The sequence below is a fragment of the Miniopterus natalensis genome, chromosome 9 (genome assembly GCF_054644295.1).
Source record: "Miniopterus natalensis isolate mMinNat1 chromosome 9, mMinNat1.hap1, whole genome shotgun sequence".
NCBI lineage: Eukaryota > Metazoa > Chordata > Mammalia > Chiroptera > Miniopteridae > Miniopterus > Miniopterus natalensis.
The window spans coordinates 47,713,784-47,736,799 of NC_142089.1; the positions used below are offsets into that span (position 1 = coordinate 47,713,784).

Below are 23,016 nucleotides of genomic sequence, written 5' to 3' on the forward strand. Positions count from 1 at the left end.
TGCACAGTAATTATCCAATCTAGAATTCTTGTTTCAAGTTTTTTGTTATGCCTCCTTTCGATAGCAACTTCAAAGCAGATTTACTTAAAAAGATACAACCAGTGCAGAAAGGTCAAGGGAAAAAGTGAGCTTGATTCATATCAAAACACTGTACTAGAAGTTGTAGGGTGAACAAAAATATATAAGAGAATGTTCCTCTCCTCCATGAACTTCCCATTAAGTGAGAAAAAGACACTTACACTCAATTAGTAAGTCCAAAACAAGATGGACTATGATAAATGGTACAAAAGAGAAATAAAACTCTGAAAATCTTTATTTATTTTATGCAAATTCCAACAGGGAAGAATTTGGGGAGACTTCCTGAAGAAGGCAGTACCTGATCTGACTCCTGAAAAATAGGCAGAATCTCAATATGTGAACCTAAAAAAAGTACATTTCTGGTAGGGAAAAGAACAGAACAAATGAATGAAAACAGAAAAGTACCTCAGGGAACAGCAAGTTAACTGGGCTAAATCTTTAGGCCTCCCATAGTAAAGAAAGAGATACTACTGTAAAGGGAGATTCAAAACAGTTTTACAAGGCCACCATGACACAGTACCCACGTAGCACTGGGAATAACAGACTTCATTAAGATTAGCATACCTAAGTGCTATAATCAAATCAAGCTCATACTTACAAGGTCATTCATATTATTTTGGCTAGCTGGATTGATTTCTTCCAAAAATTCCAAGACATAAAATGTGTATCTATCCATAAGGTGAACTCCAATGGCAGGATCAGGTTGATGCTATGAAAAAGCAAAGTGTATACAATGGCGTAGTATTCAACCACAGGCAGAATAAAGTGGATGAACCTTGAGGGCAGTGAGCTAAGTGAAATAAGGCAGAGAAAGATACCATATGATCTCACTTACATGTGGAACAAAAGTAAGTAAAAATAAAACAAGCTCATAGATACAGAGAACAGATTTGGCTGTTGCCAGAATCATGGGAGTGGAGGGTGGGCCAAATGGCTAAAGGGAGTCAAAAGGTACAAGCCTCCAGTTGTAAAAAAATAAGTCATGAGTATATAGCGTATAACATGGCAACTATCATTAATAACATTGTATCGCATATTTGAAAGTTGCTAAGAGAGCAGATCTTAAAATTTCCATTATATAAAAAAAAATTCTCTGTCTACGGTGACAGATGTTAAATATACTTATTGTGGTGATTATTTCACAATACACAAATATCAAATCATGTTATACACCTGACACCAATATAATGTTGTACTTCAATTACACCACAATAAAAATCTTATATGCATATAAACTGGGGGGGAGTCAGATTCAGGGAGGAAGGGATCAATGGGGGGAAAAAGAGGGACATCTGTAATTCTTTCAACAATAAAGATAAATTTTTTTAAAAAAAGGTGTACAAATTGGTAGTTACAAAACAGTCACAGAGGTGTAAATCACAGCATAGAGAATATAGTCAATAATACTGTAAAAACTATGTGTGGTGCCAGGTGGGTACTTGAAATATAGAGGGAATCACTTTGTAAAGTACATGATTATTTAACTACTATGCTGTACACCTGAAACTAAAACCAAATAATACTGAATGTAAACTGTAATTGAAAAATGTTTTTAAAAATTAATAAAAAGAAAAAAAATTTTATTAAAAGCAAAGCAAAAAAGTGTATGTCTAATAGCATCATTATAACAAATGTTTTAAATGTAGTCAAAATTTCCTTGTGTTAAAAAAAAACTAAGAAATAGAAGATATACTCATTAAGCATATGAGCAATTTGAGAAATAGCTACACATTCCAAAGACAATGCAGTTTACAAATGGGAAAAATCACCTACCGAGAGTGAATCTTCTCCCACTTGGCTACTAGCCAAAGCCATTATGTTAGGAGAATAAAACCGCTCATACATGGATGCTCCTTGACAAGTATCAATAATAAACAGCAGCTCGTTGTAGCTGAAAGAAAAGTGATAATATCTTTGACATGAATCATGCTGTTAATCATACATTGACTAGTACTTTTACAATACTTCCATAACATAATGTTGAAGTTATATCTTAGTCATTTCATAGTTAAAAATTGAGACTTCTCAGTAGAATTCCCAGTACAAATTTGACATTAGAAATATTAAAAGTATAGTTCTGTCCAGGAAAACCACAACAGGGAGTGGTGGTCGTGCTCCCACTCTGACTCCCCCCTTACCACTGCCACACAATTCAGAATCCAAATGAATACTGAATATTGAATTCAACACACATATTTGGTACTCAAACTGCCCTGAGTTTTTCTTTTAAAAATAACTCCAAAATAAATCTAAAAGAAATAATTCAAATAAATTAAAATCTCATAAAATAAGATCTACAAATCTAGTAACCATGGAAAAATTAGGTATTAACTTATCTTGTGAAAAGTAGTTATTTGCTAATTACCGTCTTTTCTGCCACATTTGTTCAAAAGCATCTGCAAGCTCTATGTTGGTAATTTCTTCAGAGTCTTGAAATTTCAAGAAACCATTTCCACCATGTCCTTAAAGGAAGAGTCCAAAAGATCAAATGAATACATTTTTCAATGCAAACTGCATACATCCAGATATAAATATTTACTTCACTCATGGCGATTTTTAATACTATTTATTATTTTATACTCTAAAGTGAAAAATACTATGAAAACAAATAAATTTAGTTTTATACCAACTAAAAAGAGAATAATGATAGACTGTATAAAAATACTGGATATAATACCTTTAAGAGTTTTTCTATCATTCAATTATAGAAACACACATTTATTTTTTTCCACTGGCTCCATTATTAAGCTTAGTAAGTGTAAACAGATGCTGGATTTCAGCTGCCACTCATCTCCCTGCCCAGACTCCTGTGCAGTGCACGACCCACACAACTGTGTATCAGCTCTGAATATCAGCACCTAAATCTCTGAGTTGCTGTGAGGATGAAATGAATTACAGTGGTTCAGAATATCACTTTACACACAGTAAAACTCAATAAATACTGGCTACTATCATTTTTATTATCACATTATAATTATCAGCCCTCTTATTCTCTTCCATGGGTTGGCAAACTTCTTCTGGGGCCAGGGCCATAATATAGTTAAATAATTAACTATATTATGGAGGACTTTATCTACAATAATCATCAAAGTATAGACAAAAGACTACAGCAGCTCATATTGGGGAAGTATATTTAAAATGCAGTTTCATGAGCCACACTCTGGAGCAAAACTAATTCAGAATTTCAGGAAAAGGCCTAAGTAGCTGCATTTGGGTAATCCTTATACACACTAAAACTTGAGACTCCATCACTGGAAACCAGAGGTTTAAGAAGAGGGGGGACAGATTTGCAATTTCTATTAAATACTTTAATAGGATGATTAACAGGAGACAAAACTGGAGGCAAAGAGGCTACAACAGGATACTAAATAAAAGGTAGTAAGCTTTACCAGGGTAACAGTAAAAAGAATAGAAATAAGAAACTAAGGGACGGCACAAAATGTTACACTATTTTCAAGTATTATTTCACGTTGTTATACGAGAAAAGAGAACTACATAACAAATGATTTTAACCAAAAACCATTTAAGTTGTTTAAATTTCTTTCTATGCAAATTTCTTGTTGAAAAGAGTAGCAATATATTCTATTATTAAGTATCTAAATTCTGAAATTACCTGTCATATAAATAAGAATATTGCTCCTATCATCAGAAAGAAGACGTTTTGACCGAGGAGTACTAGGTGGGATCCTCCCAGTTAATACTCGCAAAAAATTCTCCACGGTTACCTGGGGGGGAAAAGTGAGAAATCGGATAAAATAGAACTTAGGGAAACCTGATAATTTTTTTTTGTTTTACTTTCAAAAACATCCTTTATCCTTTCTCTATGTATTACTCAGCATAAACTGAAAATAAAACACAAGCTCAAATATATATTTATTTGAGAGAAAAAAGCTCAAAATATATTTATTTAAATATTCACATCAAAGTTACTGCACTTACTGCTTCCACTGAAAAATATATACTAAAAACTAACAAGTAAAAACTACTTGGAGGGGGAAAAAGTTAATTCTAAGTTTAAAACTTTAAAGCTATGCAAAGTATTGCCAAAAACTTAAAATTATAAATCTGTCTTCATAGGCAATTCTTTTGGAAGATAAAAAATATATAGAAACTTGTAAATAAATTCAGCTACATAACTATTGCAGTTAATCTGTACAACTACTTAGTCAATTCTAGATTAACCATAAAAGACATTCCACAATAAATCAGTTTGATTTTTTTAGTGCATTTTGTTACTTAAATTTCACTAAGGATATCTTTAACATGTAAAAAATTCATACTGCTTTACCTAGATCTCCCAACCTGGAATTTCTGGACCTCTGGGTTCTTTGAAAGCATATTTAGTCACTGGAGAATGTGATGCTAATTTAAAGTTACAGTATTCAGATCTAAATTTAAAAAACAGGAAACCTGTCCTAGTCACTGTTGTTCAATGGTTAGAGCAACGGCCTGCACACCGAAGGCTTGCAGGTTCAATTCCCAGTCAAGGGCACGTACTTGGGTTGCAAGTTCGATCCCTAACTGAGGTCCCCAGCCAGTCCAGGTGAGTGCAGGAGGTGATCAATTGATGTGTGTCTCCCAAATCAACATTTCTCGCTCTCTTCTCTTCCTCCCTCCCTCCCACTCTCTAAAAATCTCTAGATCATGGGTATATATAAGAGTGTATATGTGTGTGTAAGCTCTTTGGTTTAAATTTATCCCAGAAGACAGCAAAATGTTAAGTGTTTTAACAGAACTTCTTATTGGCTAACAAGGAAGGAAAATTTTTGGTCTACATTTTATAATGACTAAATAAACAAGTAAAAAGTCCAACATTCATACACATTTAATTGTTGAACAAACATTCTTTAATGCTCCAAAGGGCTATAGGTACTTGCTAGATATAAGATAAGTAAAATATAAGCCACGTCCTCAAGGATCTTACAGCCTGGGAGGAGATAGATATACTTTTTAAACTGCTGCAAAACAAATCTGGGAACACAGGAAATTGTGTCTTACTTTTGGTAGGCTTGGTAAAAGAAGGATTGTCAAGGAAGACTTCATCAAACAATACTTCAAATTTTAAACGTATTCACAATCTATTAAACTTAAAATGATGTTTCACAGGAGAAAATATAGTATAATGCTACTATTCAAATTTACATTTTTATTTTTAATCATATATGCACAAAAACACTAGAAGCATATTAAAACTGGTTAACTCTAAGTAGTGGAAATATTGGTGAATTTTTTGTTAGTCATTTTAATTTTTCCACAATTAATATATTTACTAAAAATATAAAACTTAAAATTTTAGATCAAATGTGAAAAACAAATAATACATTTACTGTAAAAGTTAATACATGAAACCTCACTAAAATACTCATAAAAACCAAGATAAAATTGTTTTATCCTAAATACATATTTAAACTATTCATGTTGTGATAGTTTTACTTATAGTTTCCTTAATATGAACTCCAGAGACAAAATCATTATCAAGGCTTCAGTAACAATTATGTACCAAGTTCAAAGACAAAAAATAAGACCTTTATTCTACCACTATTTTAGATCTTAAAAGTAACAATAACTACATTTCAAAAATGTTGCTAAATTAAACAATTTACCTCATAACTTCTATAATCTACTTCCACATCATCTCCATATACATTTAGTTCCATATTCTTGTGACTAAATACTGTAGCTGGTTTGGGATTCCTAGGGTTGCAGGCCATATCATCTGCAAGCATCAGAACAATGTGGCTAGACAAAAAAAATCCAGAAAATACATTATTTAAAACCAAAAAGTTAAAAACAGATACATTTTGTTTATACCATGTGGCAATTATTTTCACTCTTATCTTCATTAAAAATAATTATTGTGTACATATTTAAAAGAACTATTTTTTTCAGTATAAGTTTTAAAGTAGAGAAATTGGAGAAATCTGGCATGAATTTACCCGCAGAACTTGAAGTTACTCATTTAAATTTTTTTCCTGTTTTATTTTCTACAGGTAATTTATGAATCTGAAATCCCCATCATTTCCCACCCCCACCCCCATCAGAATACAAACTTTCTGAGGGCAGGGATTTCTCTATCCTACTCACCACTGTAACACTCTGGATTAGTAAGTGATAGAGCCTGGGATATCATATGTTGAGTGAATGAAATATTTTCATTCTTGCATATATTTTCTTTGAGGGAAAATTACAAAATTTAATCTTACCGTTAAAACTACTGGACATGACTCAGACAATTCTTTATTCTACCATATACTTGAGCTTCCCAAACATAAGGGGAACATTAATGTGGCATATGCACTAGCTTGGCAGGAGATAACAAGAAGAAAATGTTCTGCTGCATATGTTCCAAATACATTAAAGTTCAAAACTGAATCATTGTGATTTTTCTTGAAAATTGGCTAGATTTGTATTTTGTAAGGGTTCCAACTCTGCCACATTCAAAGATCACATCTTCAGCTGTTACTGATTCATATTCACAGAATGATGAAAGATATTCCTCTTAAAATGGAAAATATATCTTCTTTTTAATAATTTAAGATGATTAACTTACATTAAGTTATTAATCATATCTTTTTTGTTATCAGCCACTATTAAATAAGACTGAACTGACCTCCTAATCTCAGTATAAAAATAAGAATATTCCTTTAGGTTATGTTTATGGTTTAAGATTCAATATCTACCCAATGTCTATATCATAAAGCAGTAATTTCAGCTTCAAATTATAAATTCAATCAACATTTTTCCTACAGATGTTTTAACCTATTTTTCAATTACAGATGACATACAATATTATATTAGTTTCAAGTTTTCCTACAGATATTTTTGAGCCTCAGTATAAGTACTATAACCATCTGTTAATATAATCAATATACCATTTAAAAACCATTATATTTGTGGATAATAAATGAAAAATAGGACAGGAAATAGACTGGATTTTAAAGGTTTAGAAGTCCAACCAGACACTCTGTTCAGTTTCTAAAACTTAAAAAAACATTCAGAACTGTTTTCTGGAAGGAAAAAAAAAAAAATTTCTCACTTGGTCCAAGCGTTAAATTATTTGTATGATACTTGAATATATACATGAAGGTAAACTCCTTAGGCTTATAGTTCTTATAAAACTATAAATAAATATCAAATTATAAATTAAACAAAACTACAAAACTAATAATACTTTAAAAACATTAATTCCATTTGAAGGATGATAGTATTTTGCTAAAACTAAATGACTACTGTTATATTTAACAGGAGAAAGAGAGAACATCAGGCCTGGCTCTAGTTCATATTTTTCTCTATTTTGACATCCACACTACAATATAATTTGATGATATGGGAAGTCTGTTCACCAAAATATGTTGTATAAAATGCAATTCATAACTTCCAGACTCTGTTTACTTTTCAGGAGCATCAGATCTTATATTTAACTACACTTTTGCCAATAAACATTCTTTGAACACCAGTTATCTTGAGATCTAACTTGACTCCTTAAAGTGTCTTTTTCACTTGAATACCAGGTTAGCGTCACAGCAGTTATTTAAGTCTTCACTGAGTGGGTATTGAATCACTGCTGGAATTAAAACCAAGACAATCCACACTGAAGACATACTACTCTATCCCTATAAATAATAATAGGAAGTTGTATCTTATTAAAATTAAGACAAAATCCTTCAAATATATCCAATCAATACAAGAATATGGTATTCTTAGAGTTTGTCAATTTTGTACTACCAGGCGTGATGACTCAATTTTTATTCAAGACCCTACAAAAACGTCCATCACACAACAAAGCATCAGTGATAGGCCTTCTCTCAACACAAAACCAAAATAATAAGTGAGAACTGAAATTGTATGAAGTTCAAACTGGGTTTGAATCCAAACAATACAGTGGTTATTTACATACGTAGTTTTCATATTTTTTAAATCATGCACTCCAAGTAAAAAAAAAAAAATGTGAGGTCAAACCCATATATATCTGCTAATTTCTAAGTCATATGTATTTACTACTTTAAATATATATAATAAATATCAGTGAAGCATAATTTCTTTCCTTTTATAGATTAAAAAAAAAGAAACTGGTAATATTTTCTTCCCTTACCACTCTTTGGATATAGTCTAAATAGAATAATTTGATCATGATTTTATAGATTATAAAAATGAGAACTATAAAAATGAAAATTTAAAACTTGTCAAAAAAGAAATGTATGTGTGTGGGGGGCGGTTCTAAAGAAATACTTTCTCATTACCATCTTTGCCAAACATTGAAGGAACAGGTAAGCCCTGCATTGGGACTGCTAGGGCCCTTTACCCATCTCCCTGAAGTTCTTCCTTGGCCCAACCAGGTACCAGGAGGCAGGAACCAGTGGGTTAAAATATATATTTTAATAGATGAATACTCTTTTACCACCATAGACCATTAGAGTGTGAAATTTCAGAAACCGTAACTTTTCATTTATAATGGACTGATAACCTTAATAAAAATTTTTCACTGAAATTAATTTAAATAAATTACTACATATTGGTCAAAAGGTTTTTAAACTATTCACTTAAAATTGCTATACATTCTAAAGCCATGCTACTAATCAGGTAATACTACCATAGAGCACCTTTAGCCACCAGAGCTAGGATCACCAGGCTTATCTGCAACAACATCACCGTTCCCACCCAGAACAACAGCTGAAGTTAAAGCAGCAGGCTCAGAATCACAGGGATCTTCGATGCTCTCTTAAATCTCAGGGTTTCTGCTCATGGGTGTCTTTTTTTTTTTCCCCCTGACATAAATTATTCAGGATACTCAGTATATTATTGCTTCTTCAGGAATTTAATGACTGTTGGATCAAGCAAATGCAACAAATTTTGTTATTTCACCATTAGCTTGACGCCAGACTAATTCGCTGTTAGGCTTCTCTTTCTCCTCTCCCATGTGCTGAGAAACCTCCAAGTTAATAAATCCTGCCACCGAGGCACCATGAGCTAAGCATAACAATCCTATTAGCCGCAGGTGCTAGGTCATCAAGACTTTAGGAATTACTTTCAACTTGCCAAATGTCAAACAATTAGCATTACTAGACTATATGACACCAGGTATTTTGAACTTATTAAAAATAAAACTCAAGAAACTGCACTGCAGTCCGGCCGGGCGTGGCTCAGCAGTTGAGCGTCGACCTAGGATCCAGGAGATCAGGGTTCGATTCCTGGTCGGGGCACATGCTCGGGTTGGGGGCTGCAGCTGATCAGTGACTCTCTCTCTCATCATTGAGGTTTCTCTCTCTCTCTCCCTCTCCCTTCCTCTCTCTGAAATCAATAAAGATACATTTAAACAAAAAAAAGAAAGAAAGAAACTGCACTGCAGAGACAGGAAGTCAACAGCAGCACACATGTTACATGAGGGTACAGTTAGCTAGCTAAGGCTCATATATTCAAAGTCACATGTGTTTTAGTATAATATGATAACTAAAATTTACTGAGCATTTGATATATTTCAAGCACTGCACTAATAAATTAAGCACATTACAAGCATTATCTCATACCCAGTATTTATGCTTTAAACTTCATTACAAATACTTCTTAAATTTTAAATAAAGAAATCATTTAATTTTATAGCTATAGATTTTAAGTATGTTCTTGCCCTTAAAAAACTGAAAAATTTTCCCAAAACCTTTTTAATTACAATAAAACCTGACTAAGAATGCTTGAGGTGCCTCTGTAAACACCTGCACTGCCTCCATCCTGCATGTGACCACTGTGGACCCCTTGCCCTGTGGCCACAGCCACTGCGCCTATGTCACTGCCACCTCAGTACCCACTGTGTATGATTAAGCCACAATTTTCAAGGACTAAACATATTCCTTTTTGTCACCACACGTTTATGGAGTTTCTGAAGGACAATGAAGATTACTACCAAGCAGAGCATAACCTTTATGAGGACAAGAGAACTGTAAAAAGTTGTTGCTATTTCACCAAGAAGCCACGCAAGAGCAGTTAACCTGTACACAGAAGTGTTGAATTGAAATATGCACAGCATTTTCCAGTTCTGACCTCAATGGATTAAGTCTCAGTGCCCTTCCTTTCTATTGCTCAGTATTACGGACTGAAGATTTGCTTCTTGTTTGGAGGTTCATTTCATTTCCCACTGCTCCTAGCTTCAAAGCACTGAGAATTTCAAGTGGAGTACGTTGAAGTTTCTTTACATCATTTCTGTATTTGCTTTTTAAAATTCTTTCATAACCCCTTATTCTGTAACTAAACTAACATCGCTTGAGAGAACTGCCTCCCCATGAAGTCACATACAAACACATGATATTTCTTTTATATGCAATACAACCAATGAGACCTTAAACGAAGTTATTGAGAAACTTAAGTATAGAGTTACCACAATAGTAAGAGCATGTAAAGCAATCTATGACACAGTTCTTATAGAAAAAGAAGGCACCCATGTTCTTGACTGGCTTTTAACGAAGGTGCACCACCTCCCAAACTAGATTGTTGATGACTGGTTAAGTCTTGTAAAAAAAATCAAGTTTTGTGAAGAACATGGTTGTTCATTATGTTACAGCCTCAGGAGAGCTCCATGCTTGTTGCCCCGAGATTAACAGAAGGTGGGATGAAACATGAAGATGCAGTAAAGATCGTAAGACAAAAGCAGCGTGGAGCTTTTAATATCAAGCAACTTGTGTATTTAGAGAAGTATCACTCTAAAATGTGTCTGTGCTGCAAAAACTTCAACAGCCAATAAAACCGGGGGTGCATCATGCTACAGTCTTGGAAGTGAGACTTCAGACGTGATCTAATTTGTTGTACATATTAGCCAAGAAGTTAGCTTGGTGAATAAGTCAAAATTAGCTTTTACAAGAACACTGACAGGCAGTTTTACCAGGTTAGATGCTTGACAGAACCTCTATGTTATGATCAACCCATTTAGACACTTAGCGCAAGATTCTTGCTGTTCTGTATTTGAAATGTGCTTATCATTTGAACCAGTTCACCCTTACTGAAATCATATACTGACTTTAAAACTAATCCTGTTTAATAATGCCTTTTCTCTTGCCCAGCTGGCATGGCTCAGTGGTTGAGCAGTGACCCACGAACCAGGAGATCACAGTTCGATTCCTGGTCAGGGCACATGCCCGGGTTGCACACTCAGTCCCAGGTAGGGGGAGTGCAGGAAGCAGCCAATCAATGACTCTCTCATCACTGATGTTTCTATCTCTCTATCTCGCTCTCTTTCTTCCTCTCTCTGAAATCCATAAAAGCATATTTTTAAAAGATAAATAAAATAATGCCTTTTATCTTCCTCATCTTAAGCACATTAAACATACTAGAGATAGTGAAACAGAGGGTTTGTCCAAAACAATTATTTGAGGGCAAAAAATTTCCTAAAGATAGTGAAATGTTTCAGGAAGCTGACACCAAGCAAATAACAACAAAATCTCTGAGGTTGGGTAAGATTGCGGAAAGCACGGACACAAAGTGCAAGACGCCTGTCCCCCACGGAACTTAGGTATAAAAATGATAAGAGTCAAGCTGCAGGGCAGTTGTGAATATCTTATGAACATGTCTTTTTATTTTCCCCCATAACCACTGAAATCCCTTTTCCCTGAGTTAATATTTTGAAATAGTATTATAAAATTATGACAACCTATTTATTAAAATGTCTTTTATATCAGATTAACACCTGATAAAAACTAGGCTAACACAATTTCTGTGACAGAAATGTTTTTACTCTAAAGTACAAACTTGTGTTTGTTGTGCCTAACTGATAAAGTATTTCCCAGTCATGTGTTTATCCAATACTCACTGAGCACATACTATGTGGCAGGCACTGTGCTAGATGCTGGAAGTACAACGTGAAATAAAATACAATCCTTGTTCCCTTCAAGGAATTTATAATCTAATAAGGGAAACACACTAATTAGTATAATCATGTTATAATCAAAGTATACACAGGATACCATAGAAGGAAAAAAGGGGAACAGGAAATGCTTTCTGAAGTATTAAAGTGAATTTGAAAGGTCAGGTAAAAGTTAAAGCTGTGCTTCCTAAACTTGACGGTGTATCAGAACCACATATAGACCTGATCTGGGCCTCACTTCACGTTTAATAAATTAGAATCTCCAGAGGTAAAGCTGAGAAATCAGTATTTTCCACGTGCACCACAAGTGATTTGGAATCAAAGCCAGGGTTAGGCAGCCCTGAACTAGAAGTATAAACAACCACTCCAGACAGAGAGAACAGCTCAAGACTATCAGAGTCTGTGAAATACAGACAAAAGAACAGAGAGAAACCAAAAGCAGTGACATCACTAATGAGACATTTCACACAGGATCTATGGAACTATCAAATTGATGGCAACTTTCAAAAAGGTAATGTGACATGTATTTTAGTAAATGATTTTTGACATGAACTAATTTCTCACTGAAACGAATGGGAAAACTAAATGCAAATACTTCACATTTCAAAACAAACGTAAAATCCTCCTTTAAAAAGGCAAACAAATTTTTTAAAACCCAAAGCTCTAATCCTAATTGTTATTAAATATAGTGACCAATAATTTTTCTCAGTATACATATCTGGAATATGACAGAAGTTATAATAATGTTGTTTTAACTTGAAAAAGTTCCATAATGTATAAAATAAATTCAAATGTATTCTGAATTCAAACTTTAAAACTGAAAATTATTCTTAATGATTTTGTTTCCAAACTGTTAATTTATAATAATTTTTTACTTTCTGAATAAAAATTTACTTGTAATTATATTTTTATACTTAATTCCAGGTAGAAGTAAAGTAGGATAAGTCACCAAATAAGAGGAGTAGTCACCATAATAGTTGAAAAGCCAAACAGACTCTTTTCTTTGATTTCTGTTAGTTAAATAACAAGTGGTTTAAACCATCAACTGTTTAAACCTCCAATTCATTCCCCAACAAAGACTTTATAAACAGAGATGAAGACAGGCAATCACTTGAAACAAGAATAAGCTTTTAAATAATATTCCTCGGAAACATAGGGACAAACCTACTAATTATAAAACATAAAATACATCCTATAGTCATATTCTACTTTTTTTAAATATATTTTTACTGATTTCAGAGACAGGAAGGGAGAGGGAGAGATAGAAACATCAATGATGAGAGTCATTGATCGGCTGCCTCCTGCATGCCCCCCACTGTGGATCAAGCCCTCAAACAGGGCACGTGAGGGGGCCAGAAATCGAACCGTGCTCTCCTGGATCACAGGTCGATGCTCAACCAATGAGCCATGCCAGCTGGGCTAATATTCTACTTATTAAAAGTCCATCTAAATCTTACTTAAACCATTTAAACATTTCCTAATTACTTATAGATCAAATAAAGACTCATTTATCACAGTGAAAACTATTGCCAAACCATACATAGTAGCTCCCTGGAGGAGCACACAGTATAAAAGCAACATGAGTTAAAAACCAAAGGATTAACCATACAGACCTACTAAGGAGGACCAATTAACAAATTATAATAATTGGCTAATTATAAGAATAATACTAGTATACTTGATATAACAAATCACCCTTTCTCAGATTTAATGTGCTTTTTTCAAAAATGATAATTACAGAGTTGCCTTAATTTCTATTTAAAATACAGGAATTCAATTACAGTTCTTGTCAGCTTCCCAGGCTAAAATAATCTATTCACTGCCTTTCTGCTCCTGCAGCACTTTCTACATATCTCTATTTGCTTTTGCTTTTTATTGCAAGTGCCTGAGTCCTGCAAAGAAGGTACTATTATCACCACATAATAGCTGAGGAAACAGGCTTAGCATGGCCAAGTGACTTAACCAAAATCACCACTGAACCCAGATTTCAAACTCAGATTTGTCTGACTGCAAAGCTCTTTCCACACTGTCTCACAGGTAGAGAAACATGGGGCTAAAGAGATCAAACCTAGACAACTGAATTAACTGCACTTTCTTCTACAACTGCTTTGTAATAGCAAAAATAGATCTATCGTATGTGACAGACCAAATGTAGAGGACATATATCTGAGGGTAAAGGTGTGGAGGTTCTGCCTGGTACCTGAACTCCCCCATGGAATTAGGAAATACCCCACTTTATGAGTCTTCATAGAAAGCAGAGCCCACCTCCCTTAACAGAAGCTAGCAATGCCATGTAGTTGTTCTTCCTGTCACTCCCCAACCCCCGGAGCATGAACAAGCGCACTTAATTTACGCTCTGCCAATATGACATCCCTCCAAGGGCTCTTAATTAAGAACTAGAGGCTGTAAGAAGCTGAGACAGCAAAGGCTGGATGCTGACAGCAGGCAGGAGTACCAACATTAAGTTTCCAAAGGCAACAGCAGCAGCTATGCAGTAGCTGACTGAGTCTAGACTTCAGCAATTCACAGCTATATTACCATCAATGGATTGGTTTTATGTCATCGTTTTTAGAAATTTCTTCTATGCTACCTGGTCTTCCTTATTCCTGACTATTTAAAGCTACAGCCTTCCCATCAATTTGGTATACTAATCAATATGTTTTCAGTAAATTCCTTTTCTACTTCAATCAGTCAAAATTGTCTTCTGTTGTCTACAATTAAAACCCCACATTGAGGCATTTAATGATTAAATAAATGACACTAAACAATTGTACTTTATCAAATATTTTTACCTTAGTACTGATTGATGTTTTATATAATTTACCATCATGGTCTTAAGTAAGTTACTTTATACATGATGGTATGTTCTAACAACAATAAAAAGAAACAAACCTTCAAGTTTCCTTATCTTTTTCAAAAGCAGCACAAAAATACAAATATAATAACAATCATACAAGGGTGGTTTTTACTAAAGTTCAGAGTTAAGCTTTATTAGAATTCTTACCTGTCAGGAATACCTAGCCTCTTCACACTTCTATACACAGAAAGAGTATTTGCAACATGTCGATAATTAAACCAGAATCGGGATGTACACACCTAAAGTATTAAAACAGATATATTATTTTTGAATCAAAATAAGCCACAAAGTTACAGAATTCTTTCTCTTTAGGTAAGACAAAGAGATGTCTAAAGAAAGAGTATATCATAATCCAGGCTTAGAAACAGCAAGGCACATAAAGAATTGTCAATAAAACCAGTATCTCTAGAGAGAGGTCTTTCATAACTAGCATTAAATAAAAAGACCACTCAGCTTAAGAGAAAACAAATCTTTGGGGAATTCAATCAAATGTGAACCAACTTATTTACCTTCAATTTATATGATTCTATAATGTTCTCATTTCTAAACGATTAAAATCAAAGACAGTGCACATAATCCCTTCACAGAATAGGGAAAAAAATAGCTACCTTGGGTTATATAATATGCCTTTTACTCTAGATTGCTTCCTAATTTAGTTGTGAAAAACATAAAACAGAGACTAAAATATAACATACAAAACAGATTTATAGGTACATAAAGAATGTGTTATACAGCTGTTAAACTGAACAGAAAACTAGAAACAATTCAAATTAGTTTCACACTTAAAAACTTCACTAGTAGAATGTTTTGCAATTATTTTTTATATTATGATATAGAAAATACAAGTTCTAAAAAGTGACACAAAATGGCATTTTAAAAAAAGAAACATTTCTAAAAATAATACCAAAAGTCTTAAAATCTAACACCATGTCTCAAAAGTCAGCCCTCTTGAGAATCCATTCCAAAAGAGGTAAGAGACTGGGGTCAGGTGGTAATATACCTACCCACCAAGCACCCTCCTACCTCCTAACATATGTCTTTGTTGATGGCAAGTGTATAACAGTTTTGAGAATAGTGTAAATGTTCTTGTCCTTGCAAATAAAAGGAACCGCAAGGTTTTTTTTATTAAAATAAATGTTCAACCTGGAATCCAATAAGAAAAAGACTAAAATTTTTTACTACATAAAAATCTAAAACTTCATGTGCAAAAAATACCATAAAATCCTAACTGAAATGAAAAACTTGAAATAACCATAATGCAATAAGAAAACCAAATTTTGAAAACTGGGCAAAGGATGAGAGCAAGCATTTCATAACAACAGTATTAAAAATGGACAATAAAACTCTTAAGGATGCTCAACTTGTCACAATTTAAAAAACACAAATCGAATTGATAAGTATCCAAAAATCTGACAATTCATAGTATTGTGATAAGTGTAAAGGAATGAATACTTATATCCTACTGATGGGAATGTAAAATAAATCTTCTGAAAGGGTAATATGCAATATCCATCAAGTTTGAAAATGTACTTATCTTTTGACTTAGCTCAGAGAAGTATGCAAAAACATATATTCAAGGATTTTCATAACACTGCCTGTATCAGCAAAAATCAAAACCAAAAAGCTAGAAATGAAATCACTACCCATCAGTAGCAAAGAATCTACAGGTTCCCTAACTTGAGCAGAAACAGGATAATTTATATCTGAACTAATTAGAACAAAAGCCAGTATGTTCAGTGCACTTTACTATACCCAAAAGGCTTTTGTCATCTATTACAGTATTTAAGAGTATAAACCTAAGAAATTGCCCTCATTTTAATCAGCAATTTACAAGACACAAAGTTAAGGTGGAAAAAAGAGATGAGACAAGGAAATGCCAATTTACATTATCACATATTCACTGAATGGAATACAAAAAAGAAGCAAATCGTAAAAAAATATGTGGTATGATACATTCATCTTTTTAAAGGGAGGGGTAGACCCAAATGTGATTACATCAATTGGAAATTTCAAGAAACTGATAATAATCATTAAAAAGAATAAAAATGGGAGTCAAAGAGGGGTACAATAACTTTTCAGTTTACCTCCTTTGATACTGTACTTTAAAAAAATTTTTATAACTTTTTTTATTAAATAGAGGCAAAATATTTTATTCAAAGTAGATCCTGAGACTAAAATAGAAGCCAGTTTTCTTTCATCTCCCTCTGGTGGCAAAAGTTTTCTCAGTCATACTACAAGAGCAAAGGGCATTTTATTTACCTCTGGTCATCTAGACAAGACTAACTGGGGGGAAATACTTTTTTTTTTTTAAATCTGAACTTTGTAACACTGAAAGAAATGCATGTTTAGTACTTTCAAGTTGGCCCTGGTCAAATTTCACAATTTTCCATTTAAGAAAGTACAACTTATTGAAGTCTCACTATACTAAGTCTGAGTTCATGTGTAAAATATTGCACAAAATATGAAAACCACAGTTACTGTGAAATGCTCAGTAATAATCCTTTTTCACCTCTATTTCTCACCTGAAACCCAAGTTACTGAGATTGGAGAGGGACTTGGTTAGAGGTTTCCCAAAACAAAGAAGGCTTTAATGTGTGTGTAGTATCACCTAATAGGCTCCTCTTCTAAAGAATGAGCCTCTGTGGCGATTAGTTGTCTACACATAGGCAGTCATTCCGTTTTAAGAATTCCCATAGAGAGGATAATCATGGAAGAGCGTTTAGTTTCCTGCAGAGCAATTTATCCTCTAAAACTGGTAAGTCATGGCCTGCCTCCTGATAGTTTTCCCCACTTTTAAGTGGTCACTGAAAACCTGTCTCCTCTCTTGAACAGCTTCTGTCCAATTCCTTCATACAATCTCTCGTTAGGGGCAGCATACAGAAGGTACTCTTTCCTGGAGAACAAGAAAATGAGCCATAAGCCCACACTATACTGTTCTATTTAATCATAATAAAATTATATGGAGTACAAAAATTTATACCAACTCTAATTACTATTTACTTACTTCAAGCAACCAGTAGGTAAATACTTTTACAAAATTATTCTCAATAAACTTACAAGATCTCAAACATTCAGACAATCTCCCTTTGATTTTAGTAAAGTCAATTATAGGTGACTATGGTTATTCTACACTTTCAATTGAATTCCTCTAACCACCTCCTTTACATTCTCACCTTAGTTCCCCAATTTTCCTTCCTTTCCAATAAGAGTTACTGGCTGTGAAATGCTACACATCCTCTGCTCCCTTCCTCTTTCACAAATATCGCCTTCCTTTCTTGCTTCTTTATTTCATCCTTTCTTCCAGTGGACCCTTTGATACATTTTTTTCATTAAGTTAAATTTATTTTATCTTCTAATCATGTAAATATCATTAAATGAATCTCCAGTAGTGAAACCCTCATCCAAATACTTTTGAAGCACAAGAAAAACAAAATTGATTACATGTATTCTATTTGGGAAATTAAAAACACTAATTTATAAATCCAAAGAAATTAAAGATAATTCACACCAGCAACAACAACGAAAGGCAGAAGGAAAAAACGGAGCTAATAAGCAAAACTTACTAAGAATCAAAGCAATGCAGATTAAAACAAAATTTAATTTGTGGCCTAGCAGTCAAAAAGAAAAGATTAAAAATTAATAGTACACAGTTGGCTTGGGATTAGAAAAAGGTATAGCATTTCTAGAGGGCAATTGTGCTCTGTGGCTTCATAGCCTTATGCCTGGGAGTTTACCCTCAAGAGAAAATCAGTCAAGTTCACAAAGATGTATGTATAAGGATGTCCAACATAGCCCCATTTAAAATAATGGAAAATTTAGAATTTAAAAGCCCATGAACTGCATATTATGGTACATTCACAAAGCAGAAAACAATACAACCTTTGAAAAGATTATGTTTCTCCATATCTACTGGCAGCGAAAGATTCCCCAAAATATACTACTATAGAGTTGTAAATAATAGGTATAATATGATCCCTGTTACAGAAAATCATATAATTTGTGCCTATATATGAAGAGAGAGTTTAGATGAATGTTCATCGAAATGTTGACTCTGGCATGTGGGACTTGAAGACATTTTTCCTTTCTTTTTTTATTTGAGGTGAAATTCACATAACATAAAATTAATCTCTGTCTTCTAAGCTTTTCTATATAATTTGAATTTTTTATAATGACTATATACTTTTGTAAAGAGAAAAAAAATTTTAATAAAAATAAAATAGCCTAAGTAGAGAGTATCTATAAACTAACACTATAAATAAGAAATACAAGTACTAGTTTCCATCATTAAAATAACTATATCTTATATAATGCTTTGTTTACCAACAGCACCTCTAATTTATTCTTATAGTTATTAACACATCACACTTGACAGATATACTGAAGGAAATGACTATTACTAGTTGATATGGTCAATTTAAAATATAGCAAATCAAAATAAAGAATTTCTAGTATACGATAAATTTTAGTTTCAAAAATTTAATTCACACAGAATTTCTTAGACACATATGCTATACCTTTATAGAACAGACTTACCAGAACAGCCCAGTTGTTTGTGTGGCCGCTTCTAAAGAACTGCTCTGCTTGTTCCTATCAGTCAAATAATAGCAAAAAGATTAGGAGCAAGCCACATTTCCCAGACTAAAGGATGGCAAAGGACAGACAAGATTCACGGAGTTTTACAGCTGTAATAACAATAAGTCATCATTTTATAAGTTTATGAAGATGCTAGTTTTTGACCTTATGAAGGACCTATAATGAGTTTTATTTTTTTGTTAAGGGGCATAATTTGGGGGAGGGGCTGTCTGTTTTTAAACATTTTATCCCAGTCATTTCTTATTTATAAGCTTCTAGTTTTCCATTCAGTCTTCAAACTGTGAATGACTTATTTCATATCTTGATTCAAAACATAACAATTAATATCTTTCCTGTTGAAATTACAGTCAACATTCATCCATACTCTGTGCTGGGTGCTGCCAATTCTTTATTTGAACTCACCAATGTATTTGACAGAGCACATTCTCTGGCATACTGCCATGTATCATTTCACCAATCTGTTAGAGTGAATCTGAATTATATGTGCTAGCATAAAACATTAAAAACCTCACCATCCAAATACCTAATGAACATGACTTTCATTACATATTAAAATAGTAATGAATATAAACCATAATTACCTCAGATCTGCTCCCAAGCAGTATTAATTACTAGCTCAGTCAGACTGGCTGGATTCGAATCTGGGTCCTATGACTTACTACCGGCATAAACTTAGGAAAGCTGCTCAACTTCTCTGTGCCTCCATTTCCCCATCTATAAAATGGTAATGTTATCTAACTCACAGAATATAGGAAAGGTGCCTGGAACCTAGTAATTGTATAACGAGTGTTAGCTGTTTTAATTTTCAGCTGGCAAGAAATTTCAGGGAGAATGAAACAAACAAAAAATTCACTCAAATGTGTGTGTGTCATATACACACATACACATACACACACACACATTTTAACCTTTCTCAACAGCTACCTAGATACTTAAAAAAAGCAATGTGCTTTAGTGATAAAGCACTTGTTTAGGGATTTGAAGATCTGGGTTTTAGCCCAGGTCATATCCCTCACCTGTCGGTACTGGGGTAAGTCATTCAGCTCTTTAGACTTGACTTTTCTTGTGTACAAAATGAGAGCTGAATGACCCTTCCACTTCCAAAATTCTTACATTATTAGGACTTTAGGGAAAATGTTGAGATGGTAAAACTCTTTTGTGATTGTTTAAACAATATAGGCACTGCAAAGTTACTTATTCATTCTATGTATAGTTAGTGGAGCACCTACTATGTGCCAGATACCATGTAATGTACAGTAATACAAAAATCATTGAGGAGCATGCTGCTTTCTCTCAAGAATCCCAGAGTTCAATAAAGAAGACAACCATGCAAACACAATACACTACAATGTAACATTTATTCATTCATTCATTCATCATTTCATTGGAGCCATGTGCCAGTCACTGTCCTGAGTGCTCAGAATACAATGATGGGCAAAAACAATCATAGTACTTGCCTCCAAAGAGGTTACTATCCTATTTGCTAGATACATTAAGCAGATTACAACCTATAAATTCTATAAATGTAAGATATACAGTATCATGAAAGAGTATAAGGGGGTGGAGGAGGGTTAGGGAAGGTTTCCCTAGAGAAGTGGTATTTGGGTTAGGATCCAAAAGATGAAGAAAAGTGGAAGGATAGTTCCAGACAAGGAAACATGGGCCCTAATGGCAGGTGGGGCTTAAAGGTTTTGAGAAACGGAAAGATTAGCATAACTAAAAGTTTGAAAGAGAGAGAGAACTGGGGGTGTAGGCAGGGGTCAAGGTATGCAGGGCCTTGTTTAAGGGTCATAACAGACATTGTGTTCTTTACCCTTAAAGCAATGTTAAGACGTACATGGGTGACAAGATCAGATTTGCACTTTTAAGAGTTACTCTGGCTGCAGCTTGGAGAACAGACTGGAAGGAAGAAAGAATGGCTTGATGTGGACTAGTTAGGGAGCTATTGCACTACAAGTGAAAAATGATGAAATAATAGTACAAAGCATACATGGGTTTATAATCGATGAGTGTTATACTAGCTTAATGTACAAATTACAACAGTAAAATCAAAGGGATAGAGAAAGGTTCTAAAGAAGTTACGCTTTTACTGTATCTTAACAAATGGATAGAACAGAAGGTATAAAACATGGTAATGTGAAAAAGCACAGTAACAGTCAAAAAAAAATAAGAAAAAAGAGTAATGATATCCAAAATGAAATATACAAGATAATCCACTAGAATAAAGGAGCAAAATAGAACCTCTATTCATATTTACAGTATCTCAAAAATATGCTTTATAAACACTGAATATGTAAATTGGCAGTAATTCATTAATAGATAGAGTGCATGCTCAATATCCTTTTAAAGTCTGGAGTCCACTGGTCTAAGCCGAATGTACTGAGGTGGTGGGCAGAATGGGCTCCAATGTGAAGGCTGGAGCAGCAGACAGAGGCCGGATCATGATGTTAACCTTATTCTGTATGCACTGGAAAAGCATTGAAAGGATTCAATCAGAAGAACCCGATCAGGTTTACATTTTATGAAGACTAATCTAGCATCTTAGTGCGGGGGGGTTGGAAGCCTGGGGTAAAACAAGATAAAGTAACTGCAGTAGTCTAGGCAAGAAACGACCAGGCCTGCATTAAGCCAGCGGAATGAAACAGGTAAAAGCAATTTTAAAAGTTCAGAACACAGCATTTAGCTTTGATTAAAAAGTGAGATAGAAAGAGAGGATTTTGTTTTCTTTTAAGCCCCAGGTTTCCAGCCTAGGAGCGACCCCACGGGAAATGGGGTGGACAGATTAAACTTTGCACACTTTTCCAAGTGCCTGATAGGCAGGTCCGAAAATGATGCTAGAGATCTAGACTGCATCAGAGCGCAGGGAACAGTAAAAGCGTTAAGAAAGGCCAGCACGTCCTGCGAGCCAAAAAGAACACACTGTACCCGCGGGACTCCCGTAAAGGGAGCGCGGTCGCCGAGCAGGCAGGTGAGCGCCGCGCTCCGCGCTCCCGCTGCACCTGCTGGGGCTACACGCCGGCGGCGCAAAGGGGCAGGTCCTCCCCCGTCTCCCAGGGTTTGATTCTTTTAAACTCCTCGTTTTCAAAAGCTGAAACAGACCGACGTGTCCTACGCCACCCCCGGCGACGCCCTCCCACAGCCCAGTCGCCTCGGAAGAGGCTAACGACTCCAGGCGGCGCCCCTTGGCTTCCGGGCACCGGCCGTCCGCTGGGGCGCTCACCGCCACGACAAAGCCGTCCTCCCAGGGCCCGGGCGCTCGGAGGGCCGGACTCCTACCTCGATCTGACTAGTGGCCAAGCTGCCGAAGGACAAGAGCAACCACCCGGCCAGGGCAGTCCCACCCCAGCCGCAGGGGCAGGCGCCGACCATGTTTGCGGATTTCTGCCTCCCGCACCTGGAGGGGGCGGGGCGCGTGCCGTAAAGCAGCGCGTCTGGTTTTGCGTGTTTTTGCGACATCAGCCTCCGGTCCTCGAGGCCGGGCTGTCTCCCAGCTTTAGGAAGTCGGCGCATCCCCAGCCTGGAGCTGCCTGCGTTGCTGGGTGAAGCTGGAGGGCGTCGGTCCTTTTTCTTAACTGCATTTCCAGTTTTTACATGGTAAAATAGGTATAAAGTTGACATACAAGTTTGAAAGGCGAGGAAAACC

General features: G+C 34.9%; 1 protein-coding gene across 1 annotated transcript in view; it reads right to left on the reverse strand.

The window, feature by feature from the left end:
* Window positions 1-22,760, reverse strand: part of PIGK (phosphatidylinositol glycan anchor biosynthesis class K) — a 75,716-nt gene extending 52,956 nt beyond the window's left edge. The window contains exons 1-8 of the mRNA XM_016216789.2: window positions 22,650-22,760; window positions 19,314-19,367; window positions 14,928-15,019; window positions 5,682-5,817; window positions 3,692-3,803; window positions 2,444-2,540; window positions 1,852-1,969; window positions 677-787 (exon numbers count right to left, since the gene is read on the reverse strand). Of these exons, the coding sequence (XP_016072275.1) occupies window positions 677-787; window positions 1,852-1,969; window positions 2,444-2,540; window positions 3,692-3,803; window positions 5,682-5,817; window positions 14,928-15,019; window positions 19,314-19,367; window positions 22,650-22,742 (813 nt within the window). The 5' untranslated portion in view covers window positions 22,743-22,760. The remainder of the gene's footprint in view (window positions 1-676; window positions 788-1,851; window positions 1,970-2,443; window positions 2,541-3,691; window positions 3,804-5,681; window positions 5,818-14,927; window positions 15,020-19,313; window positions 19,368-22,649) is intronic.
* Between the last annotated feature and the right edge of the window lie 256 nt (window positions 22,761-23,016).